The sequence below is a fragment of the Catharus ustulatus genome, chromosome 13 (genome assembly GCF_009819885.2).
Source record: "Catharus ustulatus isolate bCatUst1 chromosome 13, bCatUst1.pri.v2, whole genome shotgun sequence".
Classification (NCBI taxonomy): domain Eukaryota; kingdom Metazoa; phylum Chordata; class Aves; order Passeriformes; family Turdidae; genus Catharus; species Catharus ustulatus.
Genome location: NC_046233.1, coordinates 5,288,453 through 5,310,980, shown reverse-complemented (window position 1 = coordinate 5,310,980; position 22,528 = coordinate 5,288,453). Strand labels below are relative to the sequence as shown.

At 39.8% G+C, this 22,528-nt stretch overlaps 1 protein-coding gene across 3 annotated transcripts in view; it reads right to left on the bottom strand.

The window, feature by feature from the left end:
- Positions 1–4,505: 4,505 nt before the first annotated feature.
- TAFA4 (TAFA chemokine like family member 4) overlaps positions 4,506–22,528 on the bottom strand; it is a 68,953-nt gene continuing 50,930 nt past the window's right edge. For all 3 annotated transcript variants that reach the window (XM_033071954.1, XM_033071955.1, XM_042779715.1), the window contains 3 exons: positions 12,236–12,391; positions 9,197–9,321; positions 4,506–6,333 (listed from right to left, as the gene is read on the bottom strand). In XM_033071954.1, the coding sequence (XP_032927845.1) occupies positions 6,322–6,333; positions 9,197–9,321; positions 12,236–12,391 (293 nt within the window). In that variant the 3' untranslated portion in view covers positions 4,506–6,321. The remainder of the gene's footprint in view (positions 6,334–9,196; positions 9,322–12,235; positions 12,392–22,528) is intronic.

Genomic DNA, 22,528 nt, shown 5'->3' with positions numbered 1-22,528 from the left:
TAACCACCTGTGCTCTCTGCAGGAACAGGGGCTAATCCTCAGGCTGTGAAAGCCATGGGCTACTGCAGAATGAAGCATTTTTCCCATGACTTTCCAAAGGCCCTGGAAAAGTTGTTGAAAGCAGCAGAACGTTCCTCTGCTCTTCCTGCACTATTCCTCACGGATTTGCTAATGCCTCCTGCTGGCTGCAGGCACATCTTCAAAAGGCAGCCAGAGAACATCATTGTGCATTCATCTGCACCCCTGTGAACTCATCAGCTCCAGGAGCTCCACAGGAATCCGAGTGACAGCAGAGTTTAGTCCTGTGAATAGCAGGGCTGTTTTACAAAGCGCTGATTTTATTTTGTTGGGAGTTAGAGTAATGCATTTTACATTGATTTTACCACTGTAGTAGATTACTTTGTGAGCTACTTAATTTAAAGGGTAAGCAAACAGCTGACAATTTTGCTTGCAAATCACTTGTTCCAGTGAATTTTAAGCAATGGGCATATTTGTCGAAAAACGTGGTAAAGAAAAAATCATCAGGATTCTGTAAACTGGAAAACCACCCAGAGCACGAGCTTGGGTGGATCTGCATAGTACAGTGCAGCAGAAAAACAGATTCCTAATTTTGTGCTGTCTTTGAGGCTGTTTTCCCACTGCTGTAGTGTCCATCTCTTTCTCACAATGACTCATGGATGGCATCATGGATGTTCCTTTAAGGTGCACTAAAATTATTTTACAATTTATTGTGGCTCTCCAAGGCCTCAGCCATATGAAGGCCACAGGTTAGCACTCCTTGAAATATCTTGAATAATGCCTTGTATCAATAACCTGAAGTATCTTGAGGTAAAGTTGTCTTATCCATGTCACGTTGTCACTCTTGTGGCTCACTCAGAGCATTTGTGGGGTTGGATGAACTTTGCCCCTCACAGATTTCTTTTCATGTCTGAGCCAACCATTCTCTCTACTCAGCAGACCCAGTAAGAAGTTTCTTGACTGGAAGGCATTTCTGTGAAAAAACTCTCTGATGATTCAATTTATTTTTTTTTAAGAAATGGAAAAAAAGTACATCCACTCACAACCTTGAACTGCAAAGAATACAACCAGGATTCTATGGCCAAGAGCCATGAATGGGATCCACAAATCTTCACCCAGTGAGAACACTGAAGGGCAGAAGGGATGCTGAATTACTACAGTTTATACAATTTTGTGTAAATTCCTGTACCAACCCATGCAACCTAATGGCAGCATGGATTGTCACTAATTGAAGCACAACTCTTGTGAGCAAACAAAATATTTGTGTTCCTATTTCTCTGCTGGAGAACTTCAATGCCTAAATACCAAGCATATAAGTGGGGTCAGTTCTGAAAAATTTCATTTACAAAGATAAAAACCTTTTATACCCCAAAATGAACCCAAATGAGGCAGAAACAATGCAGGTTATGGCTGAGACTGACAATTGAGAGAGTTAAGAGAGTTTTAAAGGCTGCAACCTTCACAGCAGCTGAGGTACCTCACTTTATATCCACAAGGAAATATGGTACCTACATTTCAGCTGAAACTCAGTCTTGTCTGCCTTAACCACTCATAATCTGACCATGCTCCTAGACACCTTCTAGAATGGAGAACTTAGTTTGGCCAGAAAAAGTTTATAAATCTCTTAAGTCCTACAAAAGTGTACAAAGACTGAAGGTGCGAGTGTTTTCTTTCCTGTTATACAATGGGACAGGAGAGGGAAAACAGAGCTGATTTTCTGCTTAAGTCTCCCTCATGTCTGCACATTTTACAAGTCATTACATCTCAAAGGACCAGAAATATATATTCATTTCTAGGACTCATCTTGGGCTGCTAAAATGCAACAGTGGCTTCTCACAGGCTTGAGCCTCCCCATTCAGAGCAGCCTGTAGTGATTTTTCTGGCAACATTTCACTGCCTATCATTTTGCATAAATGATTGTAATAACAATATGCTCCCAATAAAACATGCTATCAAAACTGCTCTTCTTTTGAGTGATGTGATTTCTGTGTATTACTGGGAATGTCACACACACAGAGCAGGGCAGAATGGCCCCTGAAGTGTTTTTACTCAATTTCTCCTGGTGGGTGACTTTGTCCTCATAACTATAATAAAGCTGTGGTACTTTATAAAATTCTTAAGGTCTCCTGAAGGTTGGTACAGGCTGCTATTCTAATCCCCGTCTGTGAAATTTCATCCAAATTAGAAAAATCTGGTAACTGAGACATATCCCCACAGTAGAGTTTTAGATTCTAAAGTACAAGCTATTAACTCTGCCCAGGCACTTTTTTGGTTGTTTGTCTTTTTAAGTAACTTTAATAGCAACAGACATAAAGGAAATTATTTGGAGATATGCTGCTTTTTCATCAAGGCAAAGTCATCACTTGGAAAAAAAGCTCCTAGTTTTATCATTGTTTAGTTAATCCCGCTTTTGCAAATGGGATTCTGGTTTCTCAACTAAAGTCTAAGGAACTGAAGTGAAAAACAGTACATACTCCATATTTTCAGGTGTAGGATTCTCATTTCCAGGCAGTGAGAATCCCTGCAACCTTAACCTTCACAAAACCACCCTCCTGCACATAACCAATATATTCCAAATTCCAAGGTGAGCAGATCCATTCTGAGTTTGTCCAGAATTATTACCCCAATGCATTGCTGAGAGACACTGTGCTGCAAGAAGCAGTCCTTTAAATGACATTACTACAATTTAGAGGTACTAATTTATCCCAAATGTCTGTTACAGGATCATCTCTATCTCTATAGCTGTAGAAGCATCTATTGTTATGACAGAAGTCTTAACTGTTCTCTTACCTCAGGGTCTTTTCAGTCTGCAAGCAAATTGTGAGTCTTCAAAGCCATTTTCTATTGTTGTAGGTTTGTTGTAAACTAACCCTTGAGAAAATTTACAGCAAGTGTAAAAAATTTATCCACTCTCCTTAGATCCAGATTTGAACAAAAATCCTTGAAGATAACAGACTTAGAGGTAAATAGAAAATGGAAAAAAATCTATCATGAATTTAACAGAGTTGTAGGATGCAAGGGAAACCTTGAAGGGAGTTACATTATGATAATTTAATTTCTAGATAAATAAAATGCCGTATATCTAGTTCAATCTGTATATCCAAACATTTATTTTGATACCACAGATATTTCCTTATCTCACTGGGGAAGAGAGGGATGGTGGTAAGGAATGGCTGAGGAGTGAACAGTGACACTTCCTGCCCAAAGTGAGACAGGATGGAGATCCTCACCATCAGTCCTGGCAGGGTCCAACACTCCTGAGAACCAGCAATGGTAAATGCCAAATAAAGCTCATAATTCTGCAATCTGTGTGCAAAAATATTCACCAAAACTGCAAGGAGGGCTACAAAGACAGGCAGAGGGGAGAAAAAAAGGACATGAAGAAGCCACAGTTATTTTATGCCCACTGGAATGTCACCTGGATGAAAGGAAAGGCATCAGGGTCATCCTGATGAGGGACAAAAAGAACACAGGTAAGAAATAAGACATAGGTATAATCAGGATATGAATCAGTTCAGATTGGATATTAATATATCATCAGAGAAGTGAGTGTCTGCAATAATCTTTGTTTGAAATTGTATGGCAAGACACTGCCACGTTTAGAGCAAGAGGATTATTCCCTGAACCAGGACAGGAGAGTTCCTGTCCAAACAAAACCCTGGCGTGATGACCCACAGGATTTAACCCCAGAGAAGCTTAACAGTGGGAGCAGGCTGAGGCTGCAAAGAGGTGAGGATTGCTGCTCTTCTGGAAGCAGTATTTAAACACAAACTGTCCCAGAGAGAGCACACCAAGGATCTGAGGCACTGGTCCCTTCCACCAGCAGCAGCTGGCACAGACTTTGACTCTGCTGTGTCCCAGAAGGGCAGGGCTGGGGTCAGGTGCCAGACAACAGCATCAACAGCAGCAATTCTCCAAAAAAACGAGGCAGGCACACACCACAGCATTTGTGCAATGAGCCAGAAAAGGCTGTAAATCGACCAAGATCCTCTGGAACAAAGCTGCTTTAGGGATATAAAATCTCTGTCATGGGCTGGGCTTGTAGGAAGGCAAGTCATTCATTTGGGGCATATTTCACAATCCCAGGCTGCCAAATTTACATTGTAGTTTCTCCCCTTCCTCAGTGACAGCAAAAGCACTTCCAGGGGGCTGTGTCAGGGCACATAACAATACTGCACCCTTTGGGGTAGGACTGCATTTGAGAAGTTTGGTTTTGTTCTCAATTCCACCACAAATCCAGTGTGTGACCACAGGAAAGTAACTTATTTTCTTTGTATTTACCTTCAAAAATAGACAGTTTTTCCCTAAAGCTTTTTTTTTCCCACCTAGAACATCTCAGCAATGGTTTTGACTAAGCATCACCAGAGAGCACTCACCAAAATAAATAAATAAATTCTAGTTACAGGTCAACACTCTACAAAGAACAAATTAAAAGGATCCTCCCTGATGACACCACGAATATATATGCAGAGAAACAATAGAAATAGTAAAGGTAATTTTAAAATTTAATCAGAAAATCAAAACAATGGAAAAATATTGAGAATGTAGAGCTCATTAGGGCAAGCAGATTCTATTAACTGTCCAAGCACAGAGCAGAAAATCTCATTTGCTTATCACTGAGTACAATGACCACTATGATCCCAGCTGTAATCAAATACATAATTGAAAGTGACCTAAACCAAGGGAATCAAAACCAAGAAACACAGGGCTAGATCTTTCCACCACTGATTCTGGTGGAATTAACAGGCTGAATGCTCCCACTCACTCCAGTTAATCAGAAGTTAATAAAGTTAATAATTATGACCCTGAAGAGTTTCCCATTGCTGATGGGATCTTTCCCATACACAAGAAAGTTTATGCAAAATGACTTACATTAGTACAAGACATCTTTTTTCTTTTTTTCCACCTTTCTGTCTACATAAAAATTGGATGTGCATTGTTACCCCAATATTTACATAAAGCATAACAATGACTTTTGTCTCTGGGTCACCAGCAGTTCATCTGCACCACTGCACTTCAGTCTGCTGCAATGTCAGGGGGACAGACTGGCTACAGCTTCACCTCTCCCCCTATTCTATTTATGAAGACTGATGACAAGAAACTCTAACAGGCAAATAAGAAAAAGGGCATGAAATGCATCTACAATAATAGGGAACAATTATGTGTCTCAAAATGTAACCACTTGGAAATTCAGTCTGTCAAGGAACTGGACATTTAATTATTATAATCATTCTAAACAAGAACTAATTGAAACTGAAGATTCACTTTTATCTAGAATTTTGCTTATGAATTTTAAGTATGTTACCTATTAGGATATAACCAAAGCTATGAAAATCCAAACAAATTATTCCCCTTCCAGTAAGCCTTCCTTATGCAGTACAAGCCTGCTCTCCTTTTTTTGAGGCATCTCAATGAATATTTCTAGCTAATGGCTAAATTCTTTTCCATATCTAGATTCAAAGAGGCAAGGAATATGTATACTTTGCTATTCCCCTAGAGAATGGATTTATTTTAGGACAAGAAAAACTATGCCTGCTTTCAAATTTTATCTCTTCCTCATGCTTTCCTGCCATCACTTATGAATGTAAAGGTTAAACTACCTAGAACTATCTAAGGAAATAAATCTAATTGCACAGCTATAACCAAAGTTTGCCCTACAATAATTGCTACTAATTCTATAAATGCCATCTTTTCACCTTCATACCACCTTGATAGGTACTAAATTACAGTTGAAAATACACTAAGACATAATTTATAACACGGTCCCATCAATTCACTGGGATCAGCTTTGTATTTTTATGTTGTACTGTATGCAAGAAACACCTCAGACAAATCCATGGAATCATACAGGTTGAAAAGACCTTTGAGATCATCTGTACCAGTTCTAACATCAGCATTTTCTTTCTATGATCCCCTAAGTTACATTCATGACCTAAACTCATTTAAAACAATTTTACATATCTTTGTGTCATTGAGAAAGTTTTATCCTTGGTGCACCACCAGAAGCTCAGGTGTGTTCTTCCACAATTTTCAGCCAGGTCTCAGATCCTTGGGAATCCAAGGTGCATTTCAGGTAGAACCAAATCTTGTTTTTTCTTGTGAAATCATAATGTAGCACTGAATAGCAAAATCCAGGCTCAGAAACTGCAGCCACAGCTGAAAGGAGAAGTGCTGTCCTTTTTCCCAACTCCTTTGCAAGTTTGAAGGATGAAGTCAATAACAACATGACAAAAAAAGGTCTCTGTGTAACAGCCAAGTTCCACATGCCATAGTCCTGGGAGTGACCCTCAGGTTTAGCCTTTGCTACCGTGTTACCTACAAAAGAGGAAAGAGAAATTCTACTTACACAGAATTAACAAAAAAAAAAAAAAAAATCAGGTGCATTGTTGCTGCAAAAGAACTGTGTACACAAACAGGCAATGAATGAACTTGCCCCAGTCACACCTTCATACCACACAGAGAAGCAGAATCTCTAAATAAATGTTAATTATGCTGTTATTTGCTAGCATGAGGGGGATTTTCAGATAAAGAAATGTCAGTTCATCATTGAATTTGCCACCAACAGCTCCTGGAAATCTCCTATTTTACTTTGCTTCATGTCATTCCCAACACCATGCCTCCAGCACGAGTGTGGGATTTCCTTCCCAAAGGGCCATTCATGCAAACTCTGCCCATTCCCTGAGGTCCCTCCCCTGGGAGGGAATCAGGGACCAGGCAGCACATGGAGGGAATAAATTGTTCTTGCAGCAGAAATCTCTCCCAGACAGCAGAAGTCCCCCAGGAGCCTGGAGGGGCCTTAATGCACACACAGGGACAAACCCAGCAGCTCTGGCTGCACAGGGAGGAGGGTCCTGTTGGATTTGCTGTCCTGGAAATGGATGAGAACAGGCAGCTGGAAGGAGGAAAGCTTTGTCAGCTCTGCTCTGCAGTGTCTACATGTGTCACAAAACTAAACAGACACTCAGCAGAGAGATTTTATTTCCTTCCCTGAGGGAACTGATGGAAGATGCAAATTCCTCAGCTTTGCACATTTTAACTGTCCCACTCCGACACTAACTATTCATCTAAATACCGAGTAGTGTCAGCAGTCTCCTGTGCTTCAAATATTTCAGCTACACTATTTTTCCTTATTTTCATGGAATGAAAAGATAGAGGATTTGAAGTTGATTAAGTGACATTTCCTCTTTCGGTGTATAATTAACCTGTGGAAGCCACTGTCCCACGTAGCACTGATCCCAGGGTCTTAAAAAGCTTTAAAAAATTGATTACAAATTTAAATGGTAATGAGATCATCTCTGGTGCATAACACAGAAAAAAATTAGTATGGAACGGGTGTCAACTATTGTGTTTTAGGCATAAGGTAACTATTAAATTGGAAAAAATTCATGGATGTGTACACTCTCTGTAATTGTCCCCCAAAGGGTTTTGCTGTGTCTGATTTGAGCATCCCACTGCTGAGGCTCACAGGTGGCTGAACAGTTTGGGCTACTGGTCTGGCAGTTCAAACAGTCCTCTTTGTGTAAAAGTTTAACAATAGACCTAAGAAATATTTTGTTTATTGATCTGAGACAAATCTTTGATTCGTTTTCAAAGTAAAAATATAAGTTACACCATATTTACTTTTTCCCTGTGACAAGGGAACTTGTTTTTCCATTCTAGTTTCCTTACTACTGTCCCTGGGAAGGAAGAGGCAGCTCATGAATGAGGATTTGACACCTCAGTCATCAGTGACAATATAAAAGTCTTTGTTCTGCCCCTGGATACCCCTCGAGTATCTGTCACAGGCATCAAGGATAATTAGCTCACTCAAAGGACAATCAACCTGACTCACTCTTCTCCAACAAGGTCCTTTTGGTATAAATTGTCAGCTCTCTTCTGGTATGTCCAGAGATGAAGATGTCTTGTACAATATCCAGAACTCCTAAATCACCAGTCTCACCCTTCAGTGTGAGGCTACAATGCCACTCCTTGTCTACAAATGAGTAGTTAAAAATCAGCACTGGGACAAAACTGAAAGGCTGAGGGTGACGTTTATCCTGCAATAACTGAGTCCCGGTTATCCACACTGATTCCAGAGTTTGTTGACAAAATTCCAGGTGTAGTGTGCACCACAGGAGAACAGCAGGACCCAGGAATGCTATGGACTACATCTTTGGCTCTTGATAAATAACACTGGCCACAGAATCATGGAAAGGTTTGGATTGAAAAGGTTCTTGAAGCTCCTCCAGTTCCAACCCCTCTGCCACATGCAGGAATGCCACTTCCCCTGTGCCACTGTGCAGTGTCTACAGACCACCAGTATAAAAACCACAGCTGCCCAAAACATCCAATTTGCTCTCACCCATCCAGAAATTAGTGCAGTTCTCACTCCTCAGAGCAGCCTTTACTAAAGAACATTTGGTGACAGTATTGCTTATTAACTCAGACTGTAACCTAATGAACAACATTCTTTCCCAGCTAGAAGAGGCTGTAAAGGGAAAAGCTGAGCATATGTCTCTCCTTGCTATTGCCTGCTAAAGACTCCTGGTTTATGATGTATTTAGAAATGCAGTTTGCTGTGACTTGTTGAACTTCAATGCACTGAACTCATTTTAAATTGCCTAGCAGACAGAGGACATGATATTTTCTCTCTATTAATTAGGAAATAAGATGACATAGCAAAGGTCTGGATTAAAAAAAAAAAAAAAAATCAGGCCAGCTACAGAGTGGTCTGTAATTAGAAATATTCTGAAGCAACCTGATTTCCAGTGGTGCTCATTGTCACAGTGGCATCAGTGCAGGTTTCCAACAACTCCCAAGCCAGGCTGCCACTTTCAAAAGGTAAAAGGCTGTCCAGCACAGGAATCTAACTTCATGTGACAGTGGTAAAGACCTTGGATCCCTGTACTCGGTCTGCAAATTGAAGAATTGGTTCTGGAACATGATTATCCCTCTGGCACTGAGCACAATGAAATAGCTTCTTTGGCTCACTGAAGACTGAATCAGGACCATTTTCAGTTTGACTGCAGGAGTGAGGGGGCAGTTCTGAGCTAACATTTCCTCTCTGAGAATGACTACATTAACCACAGCTTTCCAAAACTTTGAGAAGGCCAAGACTGGGGCTCACACCCACAGACACAATGCAATAAGAGCAATCAGCAGACTGGCACCTTTAAATATAAGTGATCTCTGTACTTGCCTTTGTGGTTTTGACTTTATTTCCACTGCTGCAAGACCAACCTGAATAGTCTGGTAGTACTTTACAGTCCTCTCCATCCAAACAGGGGTTCATGTGACACCACCACTTCTGCAGGACAATGGAAGCTAGAAAAATGAAGCAGGGAAGAGGAACAATATCTTTTTATCACTGTTGGTTTTGGGGTTTTTTGTGAAGGAAGGTTGTTTTTGGGATTTTTATTTTGCAGGAAGGTTGTCTGTGCCATGTTCAATTAGTTGATTTCAAAAGGCAGAAACAACAATTAGTGGTTTAATAGTGAGTTACATGGAGTGTGTTTCAGATAAAAAAGTGGCTGAACACTCCAGCAGCCCTCAGAAGGGTAAATGCCATGTGCAAATGGTAAAGAGGCAGGCACCACCAGAGACTGACTCCAACACTTGCATTGTCCTCTGGAAGTGCCTTTGCATCTCCACTGACTACACAAATGACTTGTCTCCATGTGCATGCTTCAGTCGAGTACCTGATGCAGGGGGGAGCAAAGCTGAGGCTCCTTGTTTAACCCATACATCCATATGGGGCAGAGAAATGCCAGATTCTTCCTTCACTGGGTGAGAAAACAGAACTGCACAGAGATGTAAACCTGTGAGGTGTGTCAGAAAATACTGCAGGTATTGGGAAACCTCTGGCAAGCACTGGAATATCAATTAAAAATCTACTTGCAGTCACAGTGCCACTTTTGCAATTTGTTTTGGAAGGCTACAGTTGTACACCTTAACTGGGTAAATGTATTAATTTTTTACCCTTAAGCCAATTTCTATTAAGACCTATTATTTTTAGAAATGCAGTCATGACTTTCTAAACCTGCTGTTAACAACAGTATCTGCATGCATTTCTCAGTTTTGCATTGTTCATGGCGCTCATCAAATCCCAGAAAATTGTTATGAAATATATCAGTATACAATCCTACATAATCTATATTGGATTTCAAAATAAAGTATGGCTTAAAATGTTGATTCAGCTAGTCTGCATTATACTGCTATATGCATGAACTATTGAATTGTATGCCTTAAAAGATAACACATTCAGGAAAGATGAACAAAAATAATGGAGTCTGCTTCTTGTAAAGCATTTTTTTTCCTTTTAATTCCAAGACATATTTGTTCCTCTGCAACCTTAAAATTAGGGTGTCAAGCAGGCAAGCTGACATCAGGATATTGCTGAAATGTTCATTCAATTACTTTTGTTTTGTACTTTTACTGAAAAGTGTTATGAAAAAGTGACTTCTGGAACACTGCTTTGGCTTTTATAAACTAACCTTTCAGTTTTATAACATTACAAAATAAATGTATGAACTTCCACCATTCATTTGGGTCTCAGATCATTTGCATTGATACTGATTGATTGTGGACATCAGGTTGGGGATAAAAAATGGGTGAAACCTGGCTGGGAGGTGAGAGATTATTTCTGATAAGGTCAGTAAGGATAGAATGAAAAACACCCAGAGAAGATGGCAGGGTCTGAAGCTCAATGAAAACGAAAAACAGCTACAAGTCAATTGCTTTATAATTTTTTTTTTTTTTTTTGGTTGGACAAGCAACTCTACGCTTGGGGTGTATCCTTCCCGTTAAACTCCGGGCAAATTATAGGCAAATTAAACAAGCCTGAATTCAGGACAAAGGTGCTGGAAAAAGACCCTTAATATCTGTAATAACCAGTCTGCAATGTGCAAATTCTAGACCCAAACAGTTTCTTGCTTTCACAGTGTAGGAGTCTACTGAAGGGTGTGTATAGAGTGGGAGAAAAACACATCTAATCCTGAGGCTAAGGAAAGAGAGCTACAGATTCTGGGCTGCAGCAGCTCACTGTAGTCCCAGATGCTTGCAAAAATAAGCAAAGCCTGCTAAAGCATTACCCTGAGGAATGAGGGGGAATCAAAGGCTCTCACTTTAAAAGTCAAAATCTTACATTCATAATATTTTGTTGCACTTAATTGCAACTATACTCAAAGAAAGAAAAACGTGTTAAAATCTTTCAGCAGCTGTCTGAATCAAGATTCTACAGTATTTATATATTTCTGCAATGGAATGACAGTCACCTTTGCAATCCTTGAGTGAGTTTCAAATAATGCCTGACTTCTATTATCTGTTATATGTAAAAGTATTTCTGCTATTAGATGTATCACCTAAAAATGCAGAAGACACTTCTGATGTAAAAAGAAAACTCCCTAAGAAAATGCACAGTTAAACTTAAATGTATTTCTGAATTACAAAGCATAAAAGCACTAGGAATCTAAACAATTTACTCAAAAATCCACTTTTTAAAATATCTGTTTTGACAGCTTCATAATAGGTTAAAAAAAACTTCAAAAAAAAAGATTCACATGTATTTAGAGTTTTATGTCTGACATTAAATATTTTTAAATATTAGATTAGAATTGGAGTTTGAAGCTTTTTGTTTTATGTTTAAGTAAACCAGTTGCAATTTTGTGAGCAAAAGAATGAAAACAGGATCTTGCTTATGAATTAATGAAATGAGGGATTTTGGTAACTTTAGGATTAAAAAAAGTCTGTCTTGGAGTACATTTGTTAACTTAAACATAGCAGTAACCTCTACAAAAAAATAGGCACAGTAGATGGTGCAATATTGATCCAGAGAAAAGCTCTCCATATCAGATGTCCCAGCACCATCTGCATGCCCAATCTCAGGGCTGCATTTATTATCCAGTGAATTTTTAGCCAAGCTAAGTGTTAAGACATCTGGAAGAGTTAATATCATAAGCTTGAATTTCTTAGCTTATGTTGTTTTCAAACTAGTTTTAGAAGAGAATTCGTGTGTGAAAAAATTAAGAAGTTTTATTGGCACAGACATGAAATGGCGCAGTACATATATTAAGAGGATTAATTACACCAAGATTTATGCACAGGCTCATTATCATCAACGCGCAGGGACGTTTCCAACACGAACAAAAGGAAGGATTACGCTTTTTGAGGCAGTGGGAAGTCAGACATCAGGGAGAATAAACTTCTCAAAAAATGTGGAGGAGTGAGCAGAGCCTCTCACCTTCCACGCAGGAGGGCTGGGCCCGGGTGGTGCCCGCCACCTGTCCCGGGAAGCAGGAGCACTTGACGGTCTGCGAGCGCTCCTCGATCCGGTTCTTGTTGCAGCACCGGTGCACGGCCACCACTTCACACGTGCCCTGCTTCACCTGGTGCTGGCCTGCTCATTCCAGAGAAAAAAAACACATCAGTGCGTTAAGGAGGAGTCAGGTTGTGCGGTCCTACAGGATACAGAGTGTTCTCAGAGCCAGCTTAAATCTCAGCAATGCAAAGAAGCAAAGGTGTAGGATGTGGTTTGTTCCCTAAGTTTATACACTATTATTTATTATAAAATTTTATCAGTCAGTTTTCCAATCTATCTTCCCTCACCTTTACAAAGCCACAGAAAGAAGAGCAGGTTGGAGTATTCAGCTACATGATGAAGGCAAAAAAACTGGCAGATAGAACACACTCCTCTTCCTTTGCCTGCCTGACATCCATTAGGTTTTATATTTAATTCTTTCCCTTTATAAATGGACACAATGGATAGGATCATATTAAATACAAGAGAGACATCTTAAATAGGAGGGAAACTTTTTACCATATCAACATGTGGGCACTGCTTGCTATGCTTGTCATCACAGACAGGCTGAGAACAAGGTAGGCTGTAAAGCTGTCATGGATAGATGAGTTTTGTCCAAAACAAAAAAAAATCAACACACCCAAACTGTATGGATTTATTCAGTTCCCTCCCAGACCATTCTGAACAAACCTCTGATAAATATTACATCCTCCTGCTTTTCTCATGATTCACTGTCCCCTATTTCTCCAAGTTTGTTTTCCCCCTCCCTTTCTCTTCCTTGCTCTCCCCTGCATGTCTCACCTCACTGCTCCTTGCAGCTGATCATTTTCCTCCGCTGCCAAACATCCTCTCCATCCTGCCTAAACCTTCTCTCAGAAACTCCACTTCACAAGCCCCTCAGCTCCTTGCATAAGTCACTTCCATGTCCTCACTTTCCTGAACAGCCTTCAAGTGCTTCATCTTGCGTTTGTCTTGTGTTATTTAGAGTAGAGCCTTGGATGGCTCTTATCTGTGTTTGTAAAGCACCTTGTAAATTAACAGCACTACAGAGCAGGGTGAGTTATTTCATAAGAGAGCCAGACTGAGAGACAACACTGAGAATAATAAAAATAGTCACCATCAAAGCAGCACAAAGTATGAGAAGAGAGACAGTGCAGATATTGGTGTAGGTGTGCTGATATCAAAGGCACAGAGAGAGAACAAAGAATTGCAGGGAGGAGGGAGAGAGCTCTCCACAAACAGACAGTCCTCCAAGTGACAAACATGAGAATTTTCCTGCTTCTCTCTGTGTTTGTCCTGTTTGGAGGGGGATTCTTTGGGTTGGTTTGGGATTTTTTGTTTTGTTTTTTACAGTATCTGCTGCTAACTAACATCGGGCACACCTTTACAAATGAAATTTTACTCAGGGATTAAGATCACTGTAATTTTTGTGCAGAAAATGTTATGACTTGATTAGGTGTGAAAACTTTCAAAAAGAGTTAGCAGTGCAATTTAGGTTTCTATGGGGGTTCTTTAAAAAAAAATTAAATACATACATATAACTTTTTAAAAAGTTGGCTTGGCAGTGTTACTTGCTGTGTATGTTTTGGTTTCACAAATATTTCAAGCACAGCTGAAATACTTGTGAAAACACTTGGCTGCCTGAATTTTGTTGCCAAATTTGTATTCATAACAACCTCAATGGACAAGAAACTATGCATATTCAATCTTGGAGTGGAAATGCAGTGTTCTACTTGAGCACTCAACTTTTTTAAAAATTATACATACAGAAATTTTTGGGTTTTTTCCCTTTTTTCCCCTGAGGACAAAGCTACACTACTTTTAAGCAAAATGTGCTACAGCAGAAAAATGCATAAGGTATTTTACAGCAAGTTGACAAAATGCTGAAGATAACATAAAAGTACCTTACAGAGTCACTGTAATAAGTTTATTGTCAGACTCTTTTTATGCAAGTACCTAATAATAATAATGATATAATATATTATTATCTAATAATAAACAAGGAAAAAAATGAAAATGGCTACTAGTCACAAGGACAGCAGCTTCTCTGTAAGTCAATATTACAGAAAACAAACACACAAAAGAGAAAGTAAATTTGTCACTTCATCCCAAAGTATTGTTCCTCAAAATACCTGACATGGCAAAACTTGGAGAAAAGGTGGCACAAGTCCTGACAGAAAAGATTTTGTAAAATGGGATTGTTACTTAAGAGAGGTTGTTAATTTAATGAGGTTGATAATTTATTTATTAAATAAATTTAATGTTTATTTTATTATCTGTTTATTACTGCTACAGCCTGAATCAAAACTCTTTGGAGTAAACAGGAGAAAGTTTCCATTGGTTTCCTACAGTGGCCACTGTGGTGATTCTGCATTCACTAGAAACAACAGCAGAGTTTCCATTCACTTCAGCAGAGCAAGGTCAGCCTGGTTTGTCTCTTGAGAATAAGATTTTATAAGGGAAGCAATAAAAAGCAAAAATTTTGAGCTGCTCAGGCCACATACTTGTGTTTGCCATGTATCTCATCTGAAAAACCAAGTGGCCAGGTCCTGTCCTCAATCAAAGCCACTATTCACCAGATGCTGAGACAAGAGAAGCCTTTTCTTCCAGAAGGTACATCATAAGGAGGGACAAGATCCAGCTCCAAGGATCAATATGTAGCTGCAAGGATGTCTATTTTCCACACAAACCCTGCTTCCTTTAGGTGAGCAGTCCTGTTAAGCCAATACCAAAGGAAATCAAACACACTGGCCCTGAGCACACAGCCCCAAAAACCTGGGGCTTTCTTTCAATTATCTGGTTTGACTTTCAGAGCAGTGGCAGTGCTGCCCTGGCGTGCCAGGAGTCAACAGACACACTGCTGTTTGCAGAAGGTGAGATTAAGTTGCCTCTTGGAAGCAGCCTTGCTTCAGGAGCTGTTTTACTGCCACATTCCTGCTTGGCAGCTCCACAGGCAGGTAGGGGAAGGGTCCATGAAACACTGATCTTAAAGAAATTAGGATTTTAGTTAAAAGTTAAAAGAAGCTGGGCTTGAGATAGTTACCTGAAACTTAAATAATTGATTGCCTGTCAATTTATGTTTGTTCAGCTGTGCTTGCAATGGGAAAGGATGAAACTGGTAGTTAGATCCCAAGAACACAAACAATTGCAACCAGAAACTCATTCTTTGCAAACCTGGAGTTGCTCCAAAAGCCATTATGTATTGTCATTAATAGAAAAGGTCAGGGTGAGGAAGACTCACCTTACTTCCTCCTTTTAAGACCCCTCCCACAAAAATGACCCCAGACTTAATTCAAGAAGCCAACCAAGCTGCTTAATTGCCATTCCAGCTAATTACCATGGGAAGCAGGGATGGGAGGGGCTGGTATTATGAATATGTATTTGTTTGAACCTTTTGTCAATAAATAGACTCTGTGACCACCTGGAATTCACAGTGTGTGTTAGGGGGCTACCCCACGATGCTGCCCAGTGCTGAATAAACATTCACTTTCTAACTTTAAATTGTTAGAAAGTCTTTTGTCCTTCACAGTTGAGTATTGGTATTAGACCAATACTCATATTTTGGTAAATCATCCCCTCCTCATCTCCTGGCAGGAGTGGGATGCCCAGGTTTGAAAACACCTCCCTGTCCTCCCTCATCCCTAAAGCACAGCTCATGGAGTACAACAATGGAGGCACTAAAAAGCCACAGACATCTGCATGCATCATTTGCATTAATTGGATTGCCCTTGTAATTGTCTTTCCCCTCCTACACGCTCACATCGATATTTCCTCCTGCTTGTTCACACACATCCTGACACTTTTTATGCTGTTGAGCACCCTGTGAATTTCTCCTTAATATTCAGACACATCTGTGAGCAGGTGCTGAACGAATGCTGAGAGTTAACATGGAGCCTTTCAGCCCTCTTTTTGCCAGTGTTCAGAAATCTAGAGGATAAGCACTCACTTGTACAGTGGCTTTCACATTTAAGAAAACTCACAGAAAATCTTAACCAACCCTAACTCAATCTATTCCTCCCTAGATCTACTAAAATCTGTTGTATCTGCATTCAGGTGCCTAACAGCAGCAAAAAGAATATAACAATTCTCTGCTGAATGTTTCAACATTCATCTTGCACTAAATAAACCTTCATCTCAGGTTTAAAGTACACTTAATGTGCAGCTGAGATTATATTGACAGAAATACTTAAAAAACACCTTAAAATATTTTATAATTGATGGATTCTCTGGAAGCCAAAGCATTGGAGGAACAGGGACTGAAGAGTTTTTTAAAATGTGAAGATCACAGTAAGTGAATTCTGTGCTGGATACATTAGGAAAGCCATTTCAGGGAGAAATGGGAGGGAGAAAATCTGTGGAGAGCAAAGCCCATAAATTCACAGCTCATCACCTGTAAAGCTATTGAGATGTGCAACTTAAGGGCTGTCGGTGTTTGCAGTCGAAATTCAGTTCCTTCTTCCCTTTTAAATAAGAAAACTCTCTGAAGGGAGAAAGCTTTTATCAGCAACACCACCACAGGAAGGTCTCTGCCACAGAGCCAGAACCTCCTGTGTATTGAAGGGAGAACATGGGCTAGCCTGGCACGGTGGAGGACAGGGGATGAGTGTTGAGAACCACATGGCTCTGTGTTTCCTCTTAGGAGTTTGGCAGGAGTGTTGCTATCCATATCCTGATTTCTTTGCAGCCCTGCTTCCCCAGGAACACCAGGGCTGCTCTGGGTCACTGAGGACATCTCTGTCCCTCAGTACAGGGCACAGACACAATGGGACAGGGTTCCCTAATGGAAACAACCTCCAGATACCCCCTGCTATCAAAGTTGCTGCCTCCCATAATGAGATATCTACAGATAACAACAGCCCTAGAGTGCACAGGTCCAGAATGTTTCCTAAAGACCTCAAGAAGTGGCCTCATGAAAGTTCTGTGACCATTTATTTGTTGCCTGTAGGATTTTCATCCCAGATGAATGTGCTGTGTAGAGCTGCAAGGCAGCCCTCTGGGATTTCAGGGAACACAGACATCTCTGAAGAACAAGAAAGTTCAAACCAGGAAGGTATCAGGCTTGGACATTACAAACTAGCACAAGTGCTGTGAGTAGAGTTGACTCAATAATCGCTACTGAAAGGTTTATTCTCAGTGGTATTAATATTCTCTGTGTTATTCTTAATGCTTTTTCTCAACAAACATATTTGACAAGACCTTATTTTCACTTTCTTCATAGAAGTCAGAGGGCAGACACTCAATACTTCTAAAACTCATTGAAATGCTCAAAACAAAATGAGGGAAATAAAATTATTGTTAATAAGACACCAAATATGGTAGTGATGCACTTCAAAACCACAAGGAACATATCAAAGAAAGAAGGAGGCTTTCAGAAGGTTGCTAACCAATTCTGTCCACATCCATTTCATCTCTGTGACTAATTCTGATCACTCCCAGGGAGTGCTGTCTCAATGCAATTCACAGGCATGCAGCACGCCTCTACCAGAAATCCTGAGCAGCCACCTCTTCCTTCTAATCTCTTGGCTAACAAACATAAGGAAAAGACAAATTTAAAGGGAGTTTTTATCTCTGTTTCATAATCTGCCACCACTGATGAAGAGAGATGTGCTGTGGAGAGCAGCAAATCTGGAGTAGGATGAGCCCAGCTCAGCATGTTCCTCAGAAAGCCTCAAAACCAGTGAGACTGGTCTGCACAAAATCAACTGCATCATTTATTTAAAGGGAAGAGGATGGATGTCAATAGGAGGATGAACAGCTATGGAACTAAATATTGCAGACAACATTAAGAGAAACAAATGAGTTTAGAAGTCAGCACTGATGCTGTTTGGAAGAGGAAAGCACTTTAAGAACTTGGTGCCAGTTCATCATCTGCCTTCATCTCATGCTGGCTTTTGCTTACAAATACATGAGCATGGGAAACACACACCAGAAGGCAAATATTGTTAGAAAAACACAAATATTAGAGGAAATAACACTTGCTATTTTTCATATTCTTTGCCAAACATGTTTACAAGAACCAATCCCACTCATGTGGCAGGGTTTTTCGAGGGGTAAAAGGGGAAAAGGGGCATTTCTAAAGATGACAACTCTTCTCAAGAAAAGAAGCTAAAAGTCACTGGGAAAGTAAAATTTACACACCATCTTAGAGGCTGATAATATCAGCAGCACTTTTTCTCTACTAGCACTCCATCAGCTACTGGATTTTTTTCATAATTTCACATTCATGTCACAATGTTGTACCTTAGATACTCAAGAGTATACTGTACATATATGTATAAACACACACACTTTCTCAGAAATTGCCTCTGAATATACAAATCAGTCCAGTTCCACCTTTAAAGTTCAACCTTTTCACTTATGGGCAGTAAGGGAGTGCTCAGAGATAGTCCAGCACTGACACAAAACCCCAGTTCAGCTGTTCTATGAATAAACAGACAAGAAATATCTTCCCATAATCACCTGCCCATGATAGTAGGCAAAGTAAGATGTAACACACACACACACAAAAAAAAATCAAACTAAAATAAACAAAAAAAGGGGGAAAGGAATCCTATTCACTAACCAGTACTCTTACAATCCTCAGATACACTGCAGGATCATGATTCCTAATAGCTGTAAGAAAAAACAGAAGCAAAGATACAGCCATTTTCCAGATGTAGGAAGAGAGGTTAGAGCTTCCACAAAGAGCAGGTTTCAAACCAGAGTTTTTCTCACAACTTATAAACTTACAGATTTTGTTCTCATCAGGACACTTGTGCTTTTTTCCTTGTGGAAACCAGCAGTGTGGTATTTTAACTGGGGAATCAGGGAAGCAGCCCTGAACCACTTTAACAGGTGAGAAGTGACACATGGGATAAAAAAAAAAAAAAAATTAACTCACAAAACAAGCAACTAAGTAGAGAGGAACACCGGGGTACAGTAGGTGTACCTCTATATTTGAAAATAGGTGAGTGACCTCAAATCTGATAATGAGACCCAAAGAGTTAATGAAATCATAACCCTTGAGAGCAGGTGGAGGAACCTGCTGACACAGCTGGAGAGAACCAGGTAACACAGTGAATTCTGCAGTGAGTGTCAGAGGTCACATCCATATGGAGATTAAAGTCCCCTGGAATAAGTAGCACAGGTGACCTTAGATCAGACACGAGCAGGAGACTTTTCCAAGGAATGAAGCATTAAATCTGAGTGGTCAATAAATCAAAACAGCTGAGAAGGTGCTGGAAATGCAGGGGGGAGGAGGGAAAAGCTGCTGCAAATGGGAAGGTGGATGAAGGGTGACCTGGAAGCAACAACAAATTAAAAGATGAGTGTCTCTCTCTGCCAGGGCACTCGCTGAATTCAATCAATGAGGACTGCTGGGCACCAATATTCACCCTGGTTCAAGCACACCCATCACTTGTACAGGCAGAATCCAGGAGTGTAAAACCTCATAAGGCACCTCAGAGTAAAGCAGTGTTAATAATTTCCTGCGGGGAGCTTCCTACTGTGGAGCTATTTTAGGTGAGGCAGAGGAGAAAATACAAAGGAAAGATTTGGTTTTCAATCATAACTTGTAGCAAATGAGCAACATTGTGCTCTCTAATATAGGAGTATTTCCCAGGTGTCCCATTAACATTCACTCTTGCTATTACATGCAGACCACTATTTTTCTCTCATTTGTTCCTTCCTTCACAAATTTATCATGAGAGAAAGGGAAAGAGAATGAACCCAGCTCCCTGGAGAGATTTCTGCTTGCCTGAAGAAAGCAGGTACACACACATCCATACAGGCCAGGCTTACAGTTACTCACCACTTTGTAAGCAAAAATTAAATTTTCTGCCTCAAGTGTGAGAGCTGATTTCTTCTTAAAACAAGGTTATTCTTGCCATAGGAAAGCAAAAATAGCATAATTGGGAGCACAGACTGAGAAAGGCAGTCCCATCCACATCGATAATAAAGCCATGCTGCCCAAGGTGTCACTAGCACAGCCCTGGCAGGCACCAGGAGCTCACTGCCCTTTGCAATTGCACTCCACATCCAGTCTCAGGGCTGTGCTTGTTGTCTCAGAGCAGCTCATCTATGGCATGACAGAAGCTCCTTTAATAGTATCATAATCTTTAAATTTTTTTTTAATTTAAAAAAAAAAATCACTAAACCTTTTAAGCCTCTCTCATGCATGCAACAAAATATATTTTGAGGATTAAGCCTTGTGCCTTTCTGAGCATTCCTCCACCACCTGAAATATCTAATGATCATTTCAGGCTTACTTGTGTAAAACAAACATTTGTAATCTAGTAAATACCAGAGGTATTTTTAACCCAGTTGAAGGTCGTTCATCAGACAAGAATGATATTTGTTTAGAGAATATGAAACACTAATTGTCATCTAAGTCATTAGGCTCTGCAGATTAAGTAAATGGAAGCTGCCAGAAAACAAAGTAGATGTTGGGAGAAAAAGCATTTTCTTCATTTCAAGTGAAAATTGAATCTTCATTCTCATGTCCAAATAGAATCAGTAAAACTGGGAAGAGCAACCAAGGAAACGTGCTGCACTCCATTTCACTGCTCAAAACAGCTCACACTTACAAGGCAGAAAGAACTGCTTTTCTGGGATTTATTTTTATAATGCAAAAGTACATTTCCCTCCTTAAATTTCTTCGATGAGACCACAGAGTAATAGGACTTTGCCTGAATTTGACAGTTAGAGGTAGGCAAAAAAATTATTATTCATTAATTAACCCTCATTTGACAATCTGTTCCAGAAAGATCTAGACATAACTGCCATCATTAAATGGTGTGGTTTGTGAAACTCTTCTGGTTGTCCTGTTTGACATTCCTAATTTAAAAGATGGGTAGTGAATCCCTCTTTCCTCTAATTGCTCCGTGTTTATTAAAATCATAGAGCAGCGTTTGTTGCCACTGGAAGAATTGCCTTTTGCAAAAACTAGAACCAGCAAATGAGACTGAATTTGAGTAATAGATTTCGCTGCTGAAGTGGGATGAAGTTTTCATGCATTAGGAAAATCAGTCAAATGGAATTCTGAGGAATGTTACAATCAATCAGATCAGTTAATGCACTGGGCACCAGGCCATCAGCTCCTCAGCTGGTCTTTAATCCCTGGGAAAATTCCTATGTCTTGATCACCACTGCTTAATTATTTTCCAAGTTTGTCTCATTTTATATCAGGTTTTATACAGCTGTAATGATTACCTTGGGTTTATCCAAGGAATAGACAAGGAAAACCGCAGCAGTCCAAGTAGAAGATGCAGTTGGCAGTTCAGCCATAACAGGTCATAAAACTAAATTGAACAAATGCATTTTTAACTCCAAGTGGCATGAGGACTTCTAAGTGGTTTCAGCATGCACAGACTCTATCCAACCTGGCTGAACAGTAAATTGAACTGAAGTTGTTTTAACTGCTATATCCAGAAGTGCAAAGCAGAAGTGAGGTTTGCAGAATGTCAACAGACATTTTTAGTCAGCACTGTTGAAATAGGGGGGGATGGTCCTTATGTGAAAAACAAAAACAAACACTGCAGACTGCCCACCACTTCATGCTGCACTGTAACACACACAATAAAATATAATCACAATGAAATAAAGCAAGAATTACCCTGGTATCTGTTTCCCTTAGGCCCACATTTAAACTCCCAACTTACACTGCTAATGACAGAATAATAATTCAAAGGTCAGAATTCAGACATCATCAGGGTCTGTACATTTCCTATTTTATACTGATGACTCTCTGTCAAAGCTTCACAATTAACACTTATTTTTCTTTTCAAGATTCTGCAGCTCTCTTCAGCCTCTCAACTTTCACTTTTTAATCTTCTTTACCAAAGAATAAAGGTACAAGACTAAAATTTTAGCATTTCAGTCACAGGCTGTAACCCAAGAAAATCCCAGAAGGGTGCAGTCCAAAGAGCCAAATGTGGAGATCTCTGCTCTGTAACTGGGCATGCACAAATTGCTGAACTCTCACCTTATTTCCTCCATGCCATTTATATTGTTAACCCTATTATTTTTATGCATCAAAAAGTTGGTTTTGAAGTCAGTGTACAGCTAGTTCTACATAAATTTAGCTTTTTTCATTTGGCAACTAGCAATGATAAAGATATTTCACCCAAGCTAAAAATGTGAATTACTACAAAAAGGCTGCTTGAATCAGTAAAGACAGAGTGTTAACACACCCTTCTCAGAAATGAAAGAACTATCAGTTATAACATAATTTTTTTTGCTCCACACACCCCATTCCAA